Here is a 16431-nt window from a genome sequence, read left to right on the forward strand (position 1 = left end):
TAAAACAATAGTTTAAAAAAAACTGAACAATCGGTAAAACAACTATGCCATTACTTTCCAATGCATGAAAATATAAAACTTACATGCATTTCAGGGGCACAACGTCCTAAGAGATCAATCAAAGCAGCATAAAAAGTCATGATTGCATTTCCCATGTGAATAGTGTCATCTTCTTGTTCTTCCATTTCACTGTAATTAGTTAAACGTTAAAACAATTAAAAGTTTACAAAAATACAAGGAAGTTTTTACATCAGCAATAAATAAAGAAAATCTGCTCATAGGTGTAATGGCTTACACATGGTCACTTCCTGTTAACTAGTGGACTTTTGGCAGACTAACACAGAATGGAATTTGTCCATAAAGGATTGCAATGACATCTGCACTGTTACCATTTATCTGTCTCATTTTGCGTCAGGGGACTGATTATTTACTGACTGACAAAAACCAAACAGTATTCTAAAGAAGATTTAATATTTAGAGAGAGTTATTTAAATTAACAGTGCAGAGGAAGCATTATTTGACAGTGCTTTCTACCCTTTCTACCCCTTTCTACAAATTTCTGTCTCCCATAGCATCCAAGGAGGAATCCAGCTGATAATTCACATGTTAAAACAAACAAGTCATTTAATGACTAAGATTATAAAACAAATAAACAAAAATGAGGGCAATGTAAACAATTCCACTGCACCTACAGGGTTTTACTAGATCCATTACTTGGGGAAGGTCCATCTCTTGTTGGATCTTCTGATATTTGTATTGCTTCCTCCATGGCAGCAAGTAACCCATTGCCTCCTTCTCCTCTTAGAGCTGGACCAAAACATTCTGGTCGACGGATAAGCAGTCTGACTACAACATTAGCATTCTCCTCCACACTCTCTCCTGCAACACAAAACATGTATCAACATTTAAGATTATATCCAAAATATTTCTGAAATATAATCACAAAAACATACATAAAAGTGTAGAATGCATGCATCTTTTAACCAAAAAAGCAGTTTATATATAATGAGAAACTTACATAAATGCACATACTCCTCTATTATTGTAAAAAAGCTATGAAATAAGACCTGTGATTTAATTCAAAACTAAAGTCGTAACTATGTAATAAAGGATGTTTAAAGCATCACTGAAGCTACTGATTTGTAATAAAGACTCATAGTCAAGTGAGAGAGTTAATGAGGGGACCAATGTAACTGTTAAACACTAAAACTGGACTACCTAAATCTTCATCAAGAGAGGTTTGGTTCTCTGTCTAGCACGAGTTTTATCAGGAAAAGATTTAGGACTCTCTACTTTATTTCCAAAAGAAATGTGGGCATTTCAAAGACTAAAGATGGATCTTAAAAATGAGACATAGGCTTGTAGGACCCTATATGACTTGTGAAATGGGCATCTAAGTTACTGTGTGTCTTGCATAATTCTTCTCTTTCTGCAAATTGTCCTTTAAATTTATAGTAACTTATCAAGTTGGCTTGTATTACTACTATGTGGAAAACTTATTTGAAGAGTAGAGGAAGTTACAAAATACATAGGCTTCTACTCTACCATTGCAAAAAACAGCAAAACGAAGAAAATCCAAATATCGCTCTCCTTCAACTGGATTCCATCCAATGTCTGGGTAGCCTTTAGAAATTAACAAAGGACAACTCTGCAGACCACATCCAGCCAAGTAGCGAACCACCTAAAAGCAAGGTAAGATAAAAAAGACATTAATTATAGAAAAGAAGTGTAGTTTCAAAGGGAAGCATCCTCATATGTTGTCTCAGATATGGTGTCCACATTCCCAACAAAACCATGTCATATTTTGGGCAAATCAGAAGAGTAGCCTACTTATTAGTTCACTTTCCCAGTCCTTTCCTATTTCTGCCATAACTCAATTCCATTTTTCCTCTCTCTAAATCACTGCTTTGCTATCTATATGCCATTTCTCTTGCAACCCTGACCATTACAAATTTGTCAGTTTTGTAATATTCCCCAACTATACACTATCCATATTTGAAAAAATGTCTTTTAATATAACTCACAGGTCTCCTCTTTTATTTTAACCTTTCCTTTTCACTTGCCCTTTTTCTTCCTTTCTTTTTAAACACACAGCAGTAAGACTTCCTGTAATTCAGATCTAGTAGTAATTCAGTAGTAGTTTTTAGTTGTCCCTCTCCTTTTGTAAGAAGATGGTAAGAATTGTAAGCATAGCTTTTAACCAGGTCAGACAGCTTCTTTTTCACTGACCATTTATGAGAATGATAAGTCTGAAAATGTCCTTTTAAACACACATGGTCCATCTTCCTATGCCAAGAAACATCCATCTACACTTATATTACTCCTGACAGATGCTTTCTTATGAAGGTTATAGCATCTCCAGAATCGGAGGTCTTGATGAACACATTGGACAATGTATCTCACTGATTTTGATTACACCAGAAAACACGAATCTTCCCCTCTCTACAGGGGAAAAAAATGCTTGATAAAGAAGCTACCAACCTTCTCCAGATCAGGCTCCCTTAAAGCTAGTGCAAGTTCATTATTATCCATCACAGAAGCTGCTGCAACATCTAAAGGAGTTGATCCTCGCATTGAAGGAGAGGCTGTTAAAATAACACTTAGTTTCAACACCAACTTAATAAACCCCAACAAATTCATAGGAAATACATTAACAATTTTTTTAAAATGAAATACAACATTTTCTCATTAGTTAGCACAGAATTATAAGCATATCATTTATACCACTCAGTTTATAATAAATAATCATGCACTCACATGAAATTTGACATTAATATGAAATCAAAATATAATGTAGATGTTCAAGCTAGAAATAACTTTTCTTACACATTCCTATTCTCATCACATACTTTTGTTTTAAGATCTCATTCTTTCTAATTTTCTGAACTGACACAACTTTGTTTTGAGGAAAAGGTAGCAGGGATTTTATACCTAAACCACTGACATTTAATCAAGCACATTGAAACTGAAAATACAGAACCATAGAATAGCATTATAGAATATCTAGTTGGAAGGGGCCCATAAGGATTATCAAGTCCAACTGCCTGCCTCTCACAGGACTTCGTAACGCTAAACTATATGACTTAAGAGCCTCGTCCAGACATTCAAACTCTGACAGGCTTGGGGCTGTGATCACTTCCCTAAAATACAGAACACTTTGTGAATTTGTGTGTCGCCCTTGCGCAGCGGCCATGCTAATCTTCTCTGTATCATTTTAGTATATGTGCTGCCAAAGAGAGCACAATTGGATGTCCGTTGGATGTCTCCTGTCCCTTTCCAACAACCCCAAATTAGCAGACCTGGTCAGATGACCGGAGCCTGTCCGTGGTGCTCTCCATCAGCTTAACCACTACGCAGAAAGTGAAACCTCAGAGTTTGATCAATTTGCTGCCAAAAGGCCAGTGCTTGTAAAACCAGGAGATCAAGCAATTAAGACATGTAACTATGGCTAAAACATTATATAATAACAGTGAATGCTCTGAAGACCAAGGCATTCATAGATAAAAAAATCTTTCAGCTTTAAAATATAAGATTATATGTTATCTATTTCTTAAAAAAATGGCAGTCATTATAACATTAGAAAAAGCCAAGGTTTTCATATTAGCACTCCAAATGCATTTGATTTGGGCACTTTCTCTCCAAAAAGATCTTTAGTGTATGCTTCTGTCCTGTACCTATACGTTAATAAGCAATTTGTGATCATTTAAAAAAATTACTGTGATGATTCTAAATAATTATATCTTTTGAATTATAAGTACTAAATTAAATAAAGGATAAATGTATCACTTCAGCCTAGAAAAGAAAGGCTAACATTTTAAAAAAATGTCAAGGTTCATTTCTGGGCATCTGTACACACATACATTTCTCCCACTGTCATAGGTGTACTGAAGAGTCAACAGAATAAGGCCTAATGAAATGCTGCCAATACTTATTTATTATTTTCTTCATTAAAATCATGATTTTATTCTCTTCATCACAATGTGCAACTAACCACTGACTCTATCTTAATGTTCAAGCACATATAAAAAAGCATATATTAAATTATCTCAACTTAATGCTAGTGTCAGGGGATTGTTTGGAGTTAGCAATACAGTTAATGAAGATATTTTTGCACTGTATAAAGGACAAACTTCAACGCAAACAGAGGAATGCAGAAAAGCTCAGCTGGTTTTATATATATATATATATATACACACACACACACACACACACACATACGTGGAGATTTAAGATTCTGCTTTTGGTTTAGAATCTCAAAAGCCCCACATTTATTACTTACCAAGGCCGACACTGCTGTTTTCCAATAAATAGCTAAGATGATCAAACATAGCTTTTTGATTCTGTCTGCTGATGCGGCAAAAATAACATAGAAAACGACAACAGTTTGCCACCATCTTTGGAAAAGTGATTTCCTAAGAAGCAAATAAAAACAGACTGAAGCTCAAACTCTAAGACAGCCATAAAACTTGCAAAAGATCATTTATGTAACAGTCTTTTAACCCACTAATATTTAGGCACTGTATTCACTGCTCCTCAGTGAAGTTAACTGTTTAGGTTCCACCCTGGAGTCAACAGGGCTTTCTCAGCAAGTAAATAACTCCTTAAGTCCCAAAGATCATGGTATAAGCTTGAAAAACAAGAGCTGGATTCACCCATAAATTCTAGATTCAAACGTGAAAGAATGCGAATGCTCAGATTCACAGAGTAATACTGCATCAATTTTTAATTAGTGTCCAAAAATATCTCACCTTTAAAATCCAGTAACTATATAGAGTGCTATTTGCAGTTTTTTCTTTAAAACATCCAAAATGACAATGCTAATAGTATCTTCCTTTACAATGGAAGAATAGATTCTTCTAAAAACTGAATCAACAATTGTGCTAATAGAAGTTAGTAAGAGGTTATGGTCTCAGTACCTCCAGTGACTGCTCTGCCCCTTACAGGATATAGCTGCAAACAGCTACATTCTAAACTCTCTCTTCTAACAGTGAATTGCTTTACCTTGGATTCTCCTCCACCAAGCACATTTACCATCACTTCCATGACAGTTTCATGCATGCCTAAAGCTCTCATGAGATTCGGATGTTGGTAAAATACTTTATTATTCATGATGTCTCTACAGGAAAACAAAATAAAAAATTGAATTAAAATGTTATGGACCAATAGTTTACCTATTACATTATTTACAAAGTTGATTTACTGTGCAATTCTTCACCACCCGAGGCGAAAAATTACATCAGGGACTTTTCAGGTTGAGTCTCAATCTCCTGTGATTGCCTATTTTTCTATGCACATTGTGGATGTACCTGACCTTTTTTTTCCCATATTATAATTATTGCCCAAATCATCACTTGATTACATCAGAGTAGGATGCTCTTCTATTTTCATTAGAAATTCCATTCCAGATATAAAAACACTTTCTGACAAGAGCATGATCAAAACTGCTATAATAAATTTTAAATTCAACTAATCCATATTTTTGCCAAAGCATTGTTTTCAGAATCTTTTAGCCTTGAGACATTTGACATGTGCCATCAAAGCCGAGAAAAAACAACTGTAGGGAAAGACAAGGTATACCCAGCTATACTCTAATCATCAGAAACAGAAGCTGCCTAAATATTAACCTTACTTCATTAATTACTGCTCAAAAAAACTCTCCTACATATTTGAACAGAACAGATTTACATAATTTAAAATCAGATCTGAAGAATATCATGTCAATATTTTATGCAGATGTGTTACGTCCATTAAAAATCACAGTATCACAGAATGATATGGGATTGGAAATGACCTCTGGAGATCAGCTAGTCCAACCCCGCTGCCAGAGCATGCCCACCTAGAGCAGGTTGCACAGGAACATGTCCAGGTGGGTTTTGAATGGTTTAAAAAGTAATTACATTTCTAAGAAACTATAATTAGTCTTGAAATCACACACAATTCATAAATAAATGTGAAAGCATTCAGGTCATGGGAGAAAAGGACTAGCAAGCCACTATAGAAAATATTGTTGACAACTGTTCAAATTTCCCTGTGTGTTTTACAGCAGTCTTATTTTTCTGACCTAAAGCTCCTGCAATCGGGCAAGGAAAATTTCAGCCTCATAAAAGATGAGGCATGTCAAGGACTGTTCCATCACTCTAAAAGCTACAAATCTGCAACTATCAGTCATGCAACAGAATGCATGCAGTATGTCTAATGTAGGTGATGTTATCAGAATCTTTGACTCCCAGTAACTCCCAGAAAGATTAGCTGATCTTTTTCCCCCAAAGCCTACAAGTGGACTTTGTATCTGCAGAGATGGATGACAGAGATGTCTCTCACCCACCTGCAGAGACAATAGAGCACAGATCCTGCCTCCAAAATCTATCCATACCAGATCTCCTTTCTGCACTAATGCTTCATATGCTGTGGAAAAAGACCTTGATAATATCAATCTACCAAGTCATTCTAAACTCTGATTTGTCTATGGCAGCTTTTTTTTTTTTTACAGAAATAATACAGTACAGAAATTCAAAATGTCACCTCAGGGGCTGGCCAGCAATATTACACTACTTTGGAAAGTATACCCACTTCCAGTGTTCTGTTTAACTGTGGACTCATCTATAACTACCTGAAGGGGGGGTGTAGAGAGGCAGGGGTTGGTCTCATCTCCCAAGTCACGGGAGATAGGACAAGGGGAAATGGCCTCACGTTGTGCCAGGGGACGTTCAGATTGGATATTAGGGAACATTTCTTCACTGAAAGGGTTATCAAGCATTAGAATAGGCTGCCCAAGGAAGTGGTTGAGGCACCACCCCTGGAGGTGTTCAAAAGACAGGTAGACATGGTCCTCAGGAATATGGTTTAGTAATTTTTATTTCCTATTTCTTATTTATTTTTTTGTCAGAGTTAGGTTGATGGTTGGACTAGATGATCTTTAAGGTCCCTTCCAACCTAGACGATTCTATGGTTTTATGAAATGTAACATTTAATAAAAGAAAAAAAAGTTTTAACAGCATTTGTGAGGAAACTGAGCTTTTAAGCAGGAATGAGTGACATTTCCATTCCTCAACTGGAAGAAAGGAATCCTTTCAATTTGCAGCAAAAAACTTGGCATTTCTAAATAGGTGCTGGAGCCCAGATCGGGCTATATAAGGTACAAATGGCATAGCTGGGTAACCTACAAAATAAACAAGACTATGATAGAGTCTACCAAGAAGGGTGACAGGAACAGGCAGTAAGAACACTAGCTTAACAGAAATTGCTCCTTCTTTCTTTCTTACAGCAGACTTTCACATATAATCAAAAACTGTTAAAACTAAGTCAGATTCACAAAATCTTAGCTTTTAATTCATAGCAGAAAATGTTGAGGAAAAAATTGTAAAAGGATAAAAAGAAAGCAGAACATGAAATGAAAATTCTTCCGAGATTGTACTTTTCCCAGGCACAACAATGGCAGAATCTAGTCATCATTCACTCATTTTAGCTTAAATGAAATCTAACAATTCAAATTTGAAGTACAAAGGTAGATTTAGAAATACCAGCACATTTTGTGTCTCAACTGGTAATGGACTTTCCCCTTTGCCAAAGCCTTAGCATGAGTGCACTGAACATTGCAATAACCAGGGAACTTTGGTGGGGCCTGCTGGCAAGCTAAGAAGTAGGCATTGTTCATAATGACACTACAAAATCACATATAGACATTATTTGGATATTTGATGTTTTCAGTAAGTTCAAAAAAAGAAAAAGGTATATTGAAACAAAAGCTTCTCTTCTCCTCGCATTCCTGGCATTTCTTAGATACTGCTATCTTTAGTTGTCATTGCCCTTGCTGATTCAGGATTTCCAGTAGATCACAGCTGATGTTTAATCTCACCAGACATATTTCAGACAGTAACATTTCTTTGAAAAAAGTGAGAGAAAAAACCAAACTCTTTCCTAGAAAAGATAATCAGGCTTTCGTTACTGTTTTCTCCAATTTTACTCTTTATTAGACTGTATTTCACTATTACTAATCATATAATTATGAAAAATAAGACTAGGTGAACTACTTCATTGCTCAAAAAGTACCAACTGAATTCCGTGCAATAAAAATATGGCATTCGTACAAACACAGGTAGAGACAACTCTATTAGCTGACTGCTGGGGGGAACTGTGTGTGTCAACAGCTACCAGTCACTGCATTCATATAAAATGGACAGTATTCTTGATAAGATTCTTCACAGACATATTGTTTTAAATATTGTAACAAGATATATTTTGTAATATTTTAAAACATTACATACATGTTTTCAACTTTTTTCACAAGATGTGTTGCAGTTGTCATTTGCTTCTCTCCAAAAATGATGCATATAATGCTGCAAAGGCTGTATCTTGCATGAGAAGATACTACACAACTGATACCACTGTGTGCATTTACACCTATATAGCCTTTTCACATTCAAACTTGATCTATAACCTTGGCCATAGCCATACAGCAAACAACAGCAAATATCTGTAAATAAAGAGATGTTACACATTCCAGTTATTTACCCTAATCCACGAATCATAAGTTTCTCTTCCTCCTTCCCCATTCTGACACTAAGCAAGGAACGGATTTGGCCGAGAGATGCCAGAAGATTGATTGTGTCTTCCACAGACACACTATTGATGGTGTAGGTCTTTGGCAGGGCTCGAACCAGGCCACCGATACCATCATACTGGCGATGTAGCAATACAAACATGGCCCTCACTAACTCCGGGTCTTCTATCACCGATTCCTGGGCCCAGCGTACCATTGTGTCTGAAATCAACTGCTGAAGAGTAGCTGTAAAGAGAATACACAAATCACAAAATTACCATTAATTGCTCATCTCTCTACTGGTAGTCCATCAGAACCCATTATGCAACATGAAGTGGAATTAATTTAATTTCTAAGAAGCATCTTTTTCTAGGTATTTCTTTAGCAGACTATCAAAGAAAAAAAGATCACACAAGAGAAGCTGCCTGATAACTGAAATAAAATCTATAAACCACAAAGCTAGAAGGCACACTTTTAGAATGACAAAAAAATTTCTATGTATATAACGCTAAGCTTACACTAATAACTGGCAGCTAAGAAGCCATCTCATTATACGTACTCAAGGGAAATCTTCTCATCCCATAACTTTAGGCACTGACATTAAGCAATCAAGTTAAAAGGTCAGTATCCCTAGGAATTCTGTGTGGTCAATGATGGAAACCAATTTTACCGAAGTCCAAACACCTAACCTGTGTGCCCAGAAATTCAATCCTGCTAGTAGGGGAGCAGCATAAAAAATTAGGACATTTGAAAGTGCCACCCACCATAATAAAGGAAAAAAAAAATCAAAATAAAATCAGCATTGACAAATAAAAAATAAATAAAATTCCATAGTCAGTTGGCATCAAGTAAAGAACTTAGATGCCACTGGCAATTATCCTTATCAAGATGGAAAGACAGAAAATGTCAGAAAAATGACAGAACAACAGTCACAGTCAGCAAATCTTGAATTTAAGTTGGGAGGAGGCTTCTAAGTACAGCTTTGCAAATTACGGTGTAATTGCACAGTCTTCTTTAATGTGATAATCTTCAAGCAAATACCATGGAAGCTGTTGCAGCTGATTTTATGAGCAAATTCTCTTAATCAGGACCTTGCTACAATTATTAAATCTGCACTAATTCTACAAAAAGAAAGATACATTCTGGAAAAATTATGACTTGAAAAAGGATCAAGAGTGAAAAGCCAGTAGAAGAAATTTTCCATTGAATTCCATTGGGAAACAAATCTGCCTATCACAAAAATTCCCTCTGAGCTTGTTTTGAGTCAGAGCTACAAACTTTAAGGTGCACAAATGTTTCACTGAAAATCCACCTTGTTTTGGCTGAAAATATATGAAGAACTTCCTCCCCTGCTTCTTTTGCCATATGGAATTAGGATATAATAAACTGATAAAATTTTGCTTACAGGATGTCTTTGCATCATCGTCAACTGGCTTCTCAGCTTGCTTCTTCTTCAGATATGTAACTTTTTCCATAAGGTATAGGAGGCGACCTCTAATGGTTAAATCATTGTTTCCATCCAGGGTTCCATCTTCATCTAATTCAATTCCTGAAATAAAAAATATACACTACATAGTAAAAGAATAAAACTAAACAAGTTACAGACATGTTCTGTATCTTTTATGTACAGACATAATCAAACTGAACTATGTTGTTCTACTCTGTTAGAACTATAGAATAATTTGATGTGGGATATGCTTAGTCAGCAGTTTGGAACAAGTACAGATATGTAAAATGCAGAAAAGGATCATGTAATCTTATTAATATAGTGTATAAATTGTGTGTTATTATACATAAAATATATAGTAAATATTTTTATGTAGTCAACTTCCCCAGTATGCATGATTCCATGCTAATACTGATGCCTGTGTTTTAGACATATGTAGCTCATTAGTGTAAATATTATCCCTACTGACATAGTATGGTTCAACTGATATTAGTAAAGACTAAAAGATTTTTAGGCAAAACATAGCATAGAAATGAAAGACCTAGTTTATAATAAATATAATTTCTAGTTACCAGTCAGTAGAAAGTAGCCACTTTCATAATATGGTGGCTGTTTCAGGATATTCCTATAATAAGTTATAAAAACGTAAAAAATGCATGTTTTTATGCATATACATATGCAATGCACGGAATAGTTGAGGCTGGAATAAGCTTTTAGAGATCTCAAAGCAGGGTCAACTAGAGCAGATTGCTCAGGACCATGTCCAGTCAGGTTTTGAATAACTCCACAACCTCTCTGGGCAACTGGTTCCTGAGTTCCATCTTCCCTACAGTAAAAAAAAAAAAAAAAAAAAAAAAAAAAAAAAAAAAAAAAAGTTTTTTTTATTGAAAGTGCTGTTACTTTAAATGTGCTGCTCAAGCAAAGGTTTATTCTTACTCTATGCTTTGGAGCACTTTTGGCTAAATGGCCACGTGAAAAAAAAAAAAAAAAAAAAAAAAAAAAAAAAAAAAAAAAGTAGGATTTTCTATATTTCAATTTGTGCCCACCATCTCTTGTGCTGTCACTAGGCACCACTGAGGATAGTGTGTCTTAGCCTTCTTTACTCCCTCTGCCTAACAGGTATTTACACACATTGAGACAATCCCCACAATGAGCCCAGCCCTCTCAGTCTCTCCTTGTACAAAAGATGTTCCAAGAATTTAATCATCTTTGATGGCCCCTTCCTAGACTCCCTCTCGTGTGTCCATGTCTCTGTTGTACTGGAGAACCCAGCTGTTGACTTGCTTTGCCACTAGGACACACTGGTGCTCTTGCTCACCTTGATGTTGATCAGGATCCCCAGGTCCTTTTCTGCAAAGCTGCTTTCCAGTTTGGTCCCTACCCTGTCCTTGCTGCATGGAGATATTGCTCCCCAGGTGCAGGACTTTGCACTTCCCATTGCTGAAAGTTAAGTTCTTTAGCAGTCTTGAATTTTATAGGATGTTTCTTCACAACATTACATTGTTCTTCTCAATTTATTGCATCTAGTTTGTCTGATTTTTTTGCATTAAGTACAGTTCCGTTTCCATTAAAAGTCATTATTTTTATTTTGTCAGAGTAAATGATACTAAACTAAGGGAGGATCATCAGTAACTTTATATTTTATACTAAATGATATTACAAAATGGTTTGAATGGTAGTCTCCTCAACCAAACTAATTAACAGCAAAGACACCAAAATGTCTCATCAATTAGAACCCAGAGATGCTTTAAAATTACCCAAATGAAACGTCCGATTTGCCACAGTTATGCTGTTCCCTGAGCCCTAGTTGCACTTTTCTGATTTGCAAACTGTCAATGTAATTGTCTCTTAACCATTTCACAAGATGTGAATCCCCAAATGCTGTCTGCCTAAACAACCAAACAAAGGACTCGGGATGTGTAATTGTGTTACCTATTTTGCAATAGCCATATTTTGAATACGCAGACTGAGTAATTCTGCTCTACTGTAATGCATCCTACAACCCACAAAATAAATTTTCTACTTGTAGATTATGTAAATTACTATTTCCCCATAAAGAAAAGAAAAATAATAACAAAACTAGACCAAGTAATTTTAATAGAGGAGAATGATGATAAAAGACTAAGGAAACATGGAAAAATCAGAGATAAAATATAAAGCTTCTACTCCTTTCACATGTTATAAATAAGTTCTTTATTTCCTCTTCATTTTCTGTCAACTGACAGTTTACTTTGAATTTTCCATTTTTTTTCTTTTTTCATTTAAAATCAGAATATTTCATTTGAAGTATCATAATGCACCTTCATCAACTTTATGGATGATACAAATTGAGGGGAGCAGAAAACATACTCAAGGGTAGGAAGCAGAAGTGCACTCTAACAGCAAGGAGAGCTAAAATATCCTGTATTAGCAGAAACAATCACCAGCTCAAGGCAAGAAATTATTCCTCAGTACTCTGCACTCATGAGATGACAGCTGGAATCTAGTTTTAGGCTACCCAGTACAAGAAAAACATTGAAAAGCTGGAGAGCACCCAACAATGGTCCATCAAGATGACTGGTGGCTGGACCACTTGTAGTATGAGAAGAGAATGAAGGAACTGGGTTTGTCAACATGCAGAACAGAAGCTTTATGGTGGACCTTATAGCAGTCCACCAAAACCTACAAGGAAGTTAGCAAGAAAACACAACCATGCTCTTTTCTGAGGGGAACAAGATACAATTGTCAATCTAAACCAGGCAGGGTTTCAAACTGACAGAAAAAAGAAAAAAATCACCATTAGGACACTCAAGTCCTATGACACGTTGTCCAAAGACACTGTGGAATCTCTGTGCTCAGAAGCTTTCAAGACTCAAGTGAAAAATCACTGAGCAGCCAAGTCTGAGTTCAGCATTGACTGTGCTTTGAGTAAGAGGGTGCATTAAAGACCTTCCATGATATTTGATACCTTAATGGATCTGTGATTATTTTAGTAACAGAAGTATCTTTGAGATGGACCAATTTAACCAAATTGTCTTGTGATACACAAGGATATCAAACTGTGCTTGCATGGTTTTGTTTATTTGAATATTTTAAGGTAGTAAATTAAATAATTAAACATGTTATTTCCAGGTAAACTGAACTGAATAACGAATGCAATTATTCATTCTTCTGTCCAAGGCTCCTTCCCTGACCAGAATATTAGTTTAAAAAAATATTATCATACATCCCTGCATTAGCTTCTTCTAGCTAATGGGACATGAAGTGGAAGTTAAGCTGCTTGTCCACTCACACTGTCTGCTGTCTTTTACTTATTTTTCTTTAATAGGGTAGTGAGGTAAAATGAAGGAATGAGCATCCCCCAAACAGGAAACCAAGACGTCCTCATGGCAAAATGTAAATAAGCATGCATTCTGAACAAAATATTCTATCACTGAATTTGCAGTATTCGTGGATATAAGCTTTACATCTGAAATACACTTATTGGGGCTTAATTTTTATATTGGTATTTTTGTTTTTATCGTATTTCACATTTTAATATGAAATATAATATAATTTCTTTATTAACTAAAACTAAGAAATCAAAACCACAGAAATTTAACTGCTCCTTTTGATTATTAGTCTATTTCAATAGATAATAAACTTCTATATTTTCATTCATGTCTGAGAAGAATCAGCTACTAATATTTATCTTATATTGTGGTTAACATGGCCATAGGCAATTTGATGCAAATTTGACAGGTCGGCAAAGCTGACCTATACCAACCTATGCAAGCGAGTGCAAGGAAGAGGGAACAGGGCAGAGGAAACCCTTGAATAACAAGTGAGCTACTGTGTTACCCAATACATTAAGCCCAAAGAAATTCCCAGAGTTGCATGGGCAAAAAATACCCCTTTTCCCTCACGAAGCAAAACACTGTATTCCTTTCCAGTTTGACCAGATATGAGAAGAAGAACATTTTCTTGGTTTTCACTACAAGTTAATTATTTTTACTTTATAATATTTATAATCAATATAGTAAACTCTATAGACTATTTAGTTGGTGTTTCTTATGTAAAATTATCTATTAAATATTGCTCCTAAAGCTAATATAATTTAAGAAGTGAAAATATTCAGTAACGAGACTTACCACAGTGCGTCATTAAGTCTTCATGGAAATCCAGTAGTTGATCCCGAATTTCTTCAGGGCAAGGACAATCATTTTTATCATCTTTAAAGTTCAGCAGCATGTTAATCTTAAAGAAGACAAAAGAAGGGCAAATTACACTGATCTCTAAAAGGAAAACCTTTAAAATCAAACAGAACTCTGCCACACAGCGCACAACTGAAAATAAATTGCCCATTGTAAGCTGTACCTGCTCCTGAGGTGGGGACCGAAATTCTTTTGTTTTTCTAGCTGTCAGGGCAGCAGACATGTTCAAAGCCTGCATCACTTCATTGTACCGGAAGCGTTGATTCTCTTGAAGCTTAGCCACAAAATCATCTGAAAATGCCACAATGGCTTCTATTCGGTGTCGTACTTGGCAATCACACAGGTACTGGAGTAGATGACACATCTGTGAAAACAGTATTGTAAGAGAAAGAAGAGCTGGCAAGCTAAGAAATATATTCTGTATATTATGCAAATAAGGATGGATTCCTTACAGCAGCAGTTAGTATCAAATAAAGAGACTAAAATCTTTAATGCTGTCATTTATTATGTCTGATGTAATCCCACACCAGGAAAACCCAGCATCTGCAAGAGATTTATGTGCCTCAGGCTAATAGAAGTCTTATATTTTATACAAGTTATAAGAGAATGGGTTTACTCCTTGCCTCTAGGGAATTTCTTTTCTGTCTGGACCCACAAAAAGGAAGAATTCTCTGTTAATGTCATTGAGAAAGTAATTCTACTTCCTGAAACAACAGTAGTTTGATCTACGGGGAACAAGTTTATAACACCAGCAAGATACTAAATCTTGCCATTTCCTGTAAGAAAATTACTTCTCTATTTAACTAACATCAAAATGCTGTATTCCCTGAAAGAGAAATTACCAACTGAAGAAAAAAGGATCTGTCAAGAAATGGGAACAACTACTATCACAGCAGTATTGTTACCTGTAATTTAACAGGTTCTGGAAGTTTCATCTGAAGGAGTCCTTCCTTTGGCACTTGCTCCCCTCTGGTTTCTTCCTCTCCTTCTTCTGACTTGAGCTCATCTGAACTCAGCTCCTTCTCCGAGAAATCAATTTCATCCTCCTGGCTCACTGCTTCTTTGAAAACCCGGGGCTCAATCAACTGCAAGATGTGTTTCAGATCCTCATTGTGGAAGATTCCCATAATCAGGAGAGTATAAAAGAGTTTGATGAGAGGGACAAACAGAAATTCTGTAGAACCTCCAACTGGATCTCTGACATGGAGGCTGCCCTCCTGAACAGCTTCAGTCAGCATCTCTATGGTTTTGGCCTTTAAGATTTCCAGAGGGAATTCAGGACTGAATTGAAAGCATTCACTACTGATGCTTACAAAACTAGGAGAGGAAAACTGCATTCTTGGCCTTAATGAAGTGCTAAGTCCTATACCAGGGAGGCCATGTTTTTTGTTTTCATCAGGAAACAAAGTAATACTCTTGGTCTCATCTGTCATTGGAACTATAAATTCATTATTCATCATTAACCTGGCAGTTGCATAGGTATTGAGATGGATATCAATAAGTAAATCATAATATCCTGCACGTAATAATCCTGGCATGTATTTATTCTCAATAGCATACAGGAGCTGAGATTCATCCACATGGCTACACATAGCATGGGCCACTCGGTTGTTGCCTAAAGCACAGACAGCTGAATATAACCGGAGGGTATGGTAGTGAAATTTCAGCAATTCTTCTTGTTCTGTCAGCTCTAAAATATCAATTGTTCTGCAGAGAAAAAAAAAAAAAAAAAAAAAAAAAAAAAAAAAATCAGTAAATTCCTTATCAGTGCAAAAACTTACTTCAGTGAAGGAATTAAAAATTCTCCCTAAGGATTACATTGGCACAGTATCAGTTCTAGAGATGGAAGTTTTCCACATTTCGGCTTTCATGTGAGAAACACTGTCAACCTAAGAATTAAGAACTAAGAACAAAGTTCAAATGGCAATTTATTCATGTTGCTCCTAAAGTTCAATTCCAAATACTCCCAGTGGGGAAAGATTAAAATTATTTACTTAACACAGAATAATTATTCATACTACAAACAACAATTTGGATAACAGAAAATAAAAGTTTTAAAACAAGTATAAGTTGAGATATTTATACCCTTTACTGTTTTCAGATCTGGGGCTGCAAAATGGCAACAGACTAACCAGTTCATTTGCAGAGGATCTGGGAGTGGCATTATCTGTTTAGAATTCTTCCCTAATTTTTTAGTGATTTCATTTTCAGTTTTGTCTCTGGCAAAATGCTGAGGCATTTGAGTAACCAGGAAGTTACAGAGTTAAATTTCT

General features: G+C 35.7%; 1 protein-coding gene across 5 annotated transcripts in view; it reads right to left on the reverse strand.

Moving 5' to 3' along the window:
- RYR2 (ryanodine receptor 2 (cardiac)) overlaps positions 1-16431 on the reverse strand; it is a 408602-nt gene that overhangs the window by 119433 nt on the left and 272738 nt on the right. For all 5 annotated transcript variants that reach the window (XM_014950610.1, XM_014950613.1, XM_014950612.1 and 2 more), the window contains 11 exons: positions 15064-15865; positions 14322-14522; positions 14096-14201; positions 9945-10088; positions 8512-8785; positions 5002-5116; positions 4280-4412; positions 2482-2585; positions 1546-1681; positions 693-879; positions 84-189 (listed from right to left, as the gene is read on the reverse strand). In XM_014950610.1, coding sequence (XP_014806096.1) covers positions 84-189; positions 693-879; positions 1546-1681; positions 2482-2585; positions 4280-4412; positions 5002-5116; positions 8512-8785; positions 9945-10088; positions 14096-14201; positions 14322-14522; positions 15064-15865 — 2308 coding nt within the window. The remainder of the gene's footprint in view (positions 1-83; positions 190-692; positions 880-1545; positions 1682-2481; positions 2586-4279; positions 4413-5001; positions 5117-8511; positions 8786-9944; positions 10089-14095; positions 14202-14321; positions 14523-15063; positions 15866-16431) is intronic.

This window comes from Calidris pugnax, unplaced genomic scaffold, assembly GCF_001431845.1.
Source record: "Calidris pugnax isolate Ruff unplaced genomic scaffold, ASM143184v1 scaffold24, whole genome shotgun sequence".
NCBI classification, from domain to species: domain Eukaryota; kingdom Metazoa; phylum Chordata; class Aves; order Charadriiformes; family Scolopacidae; genus Calidris; species Calidris pugnax.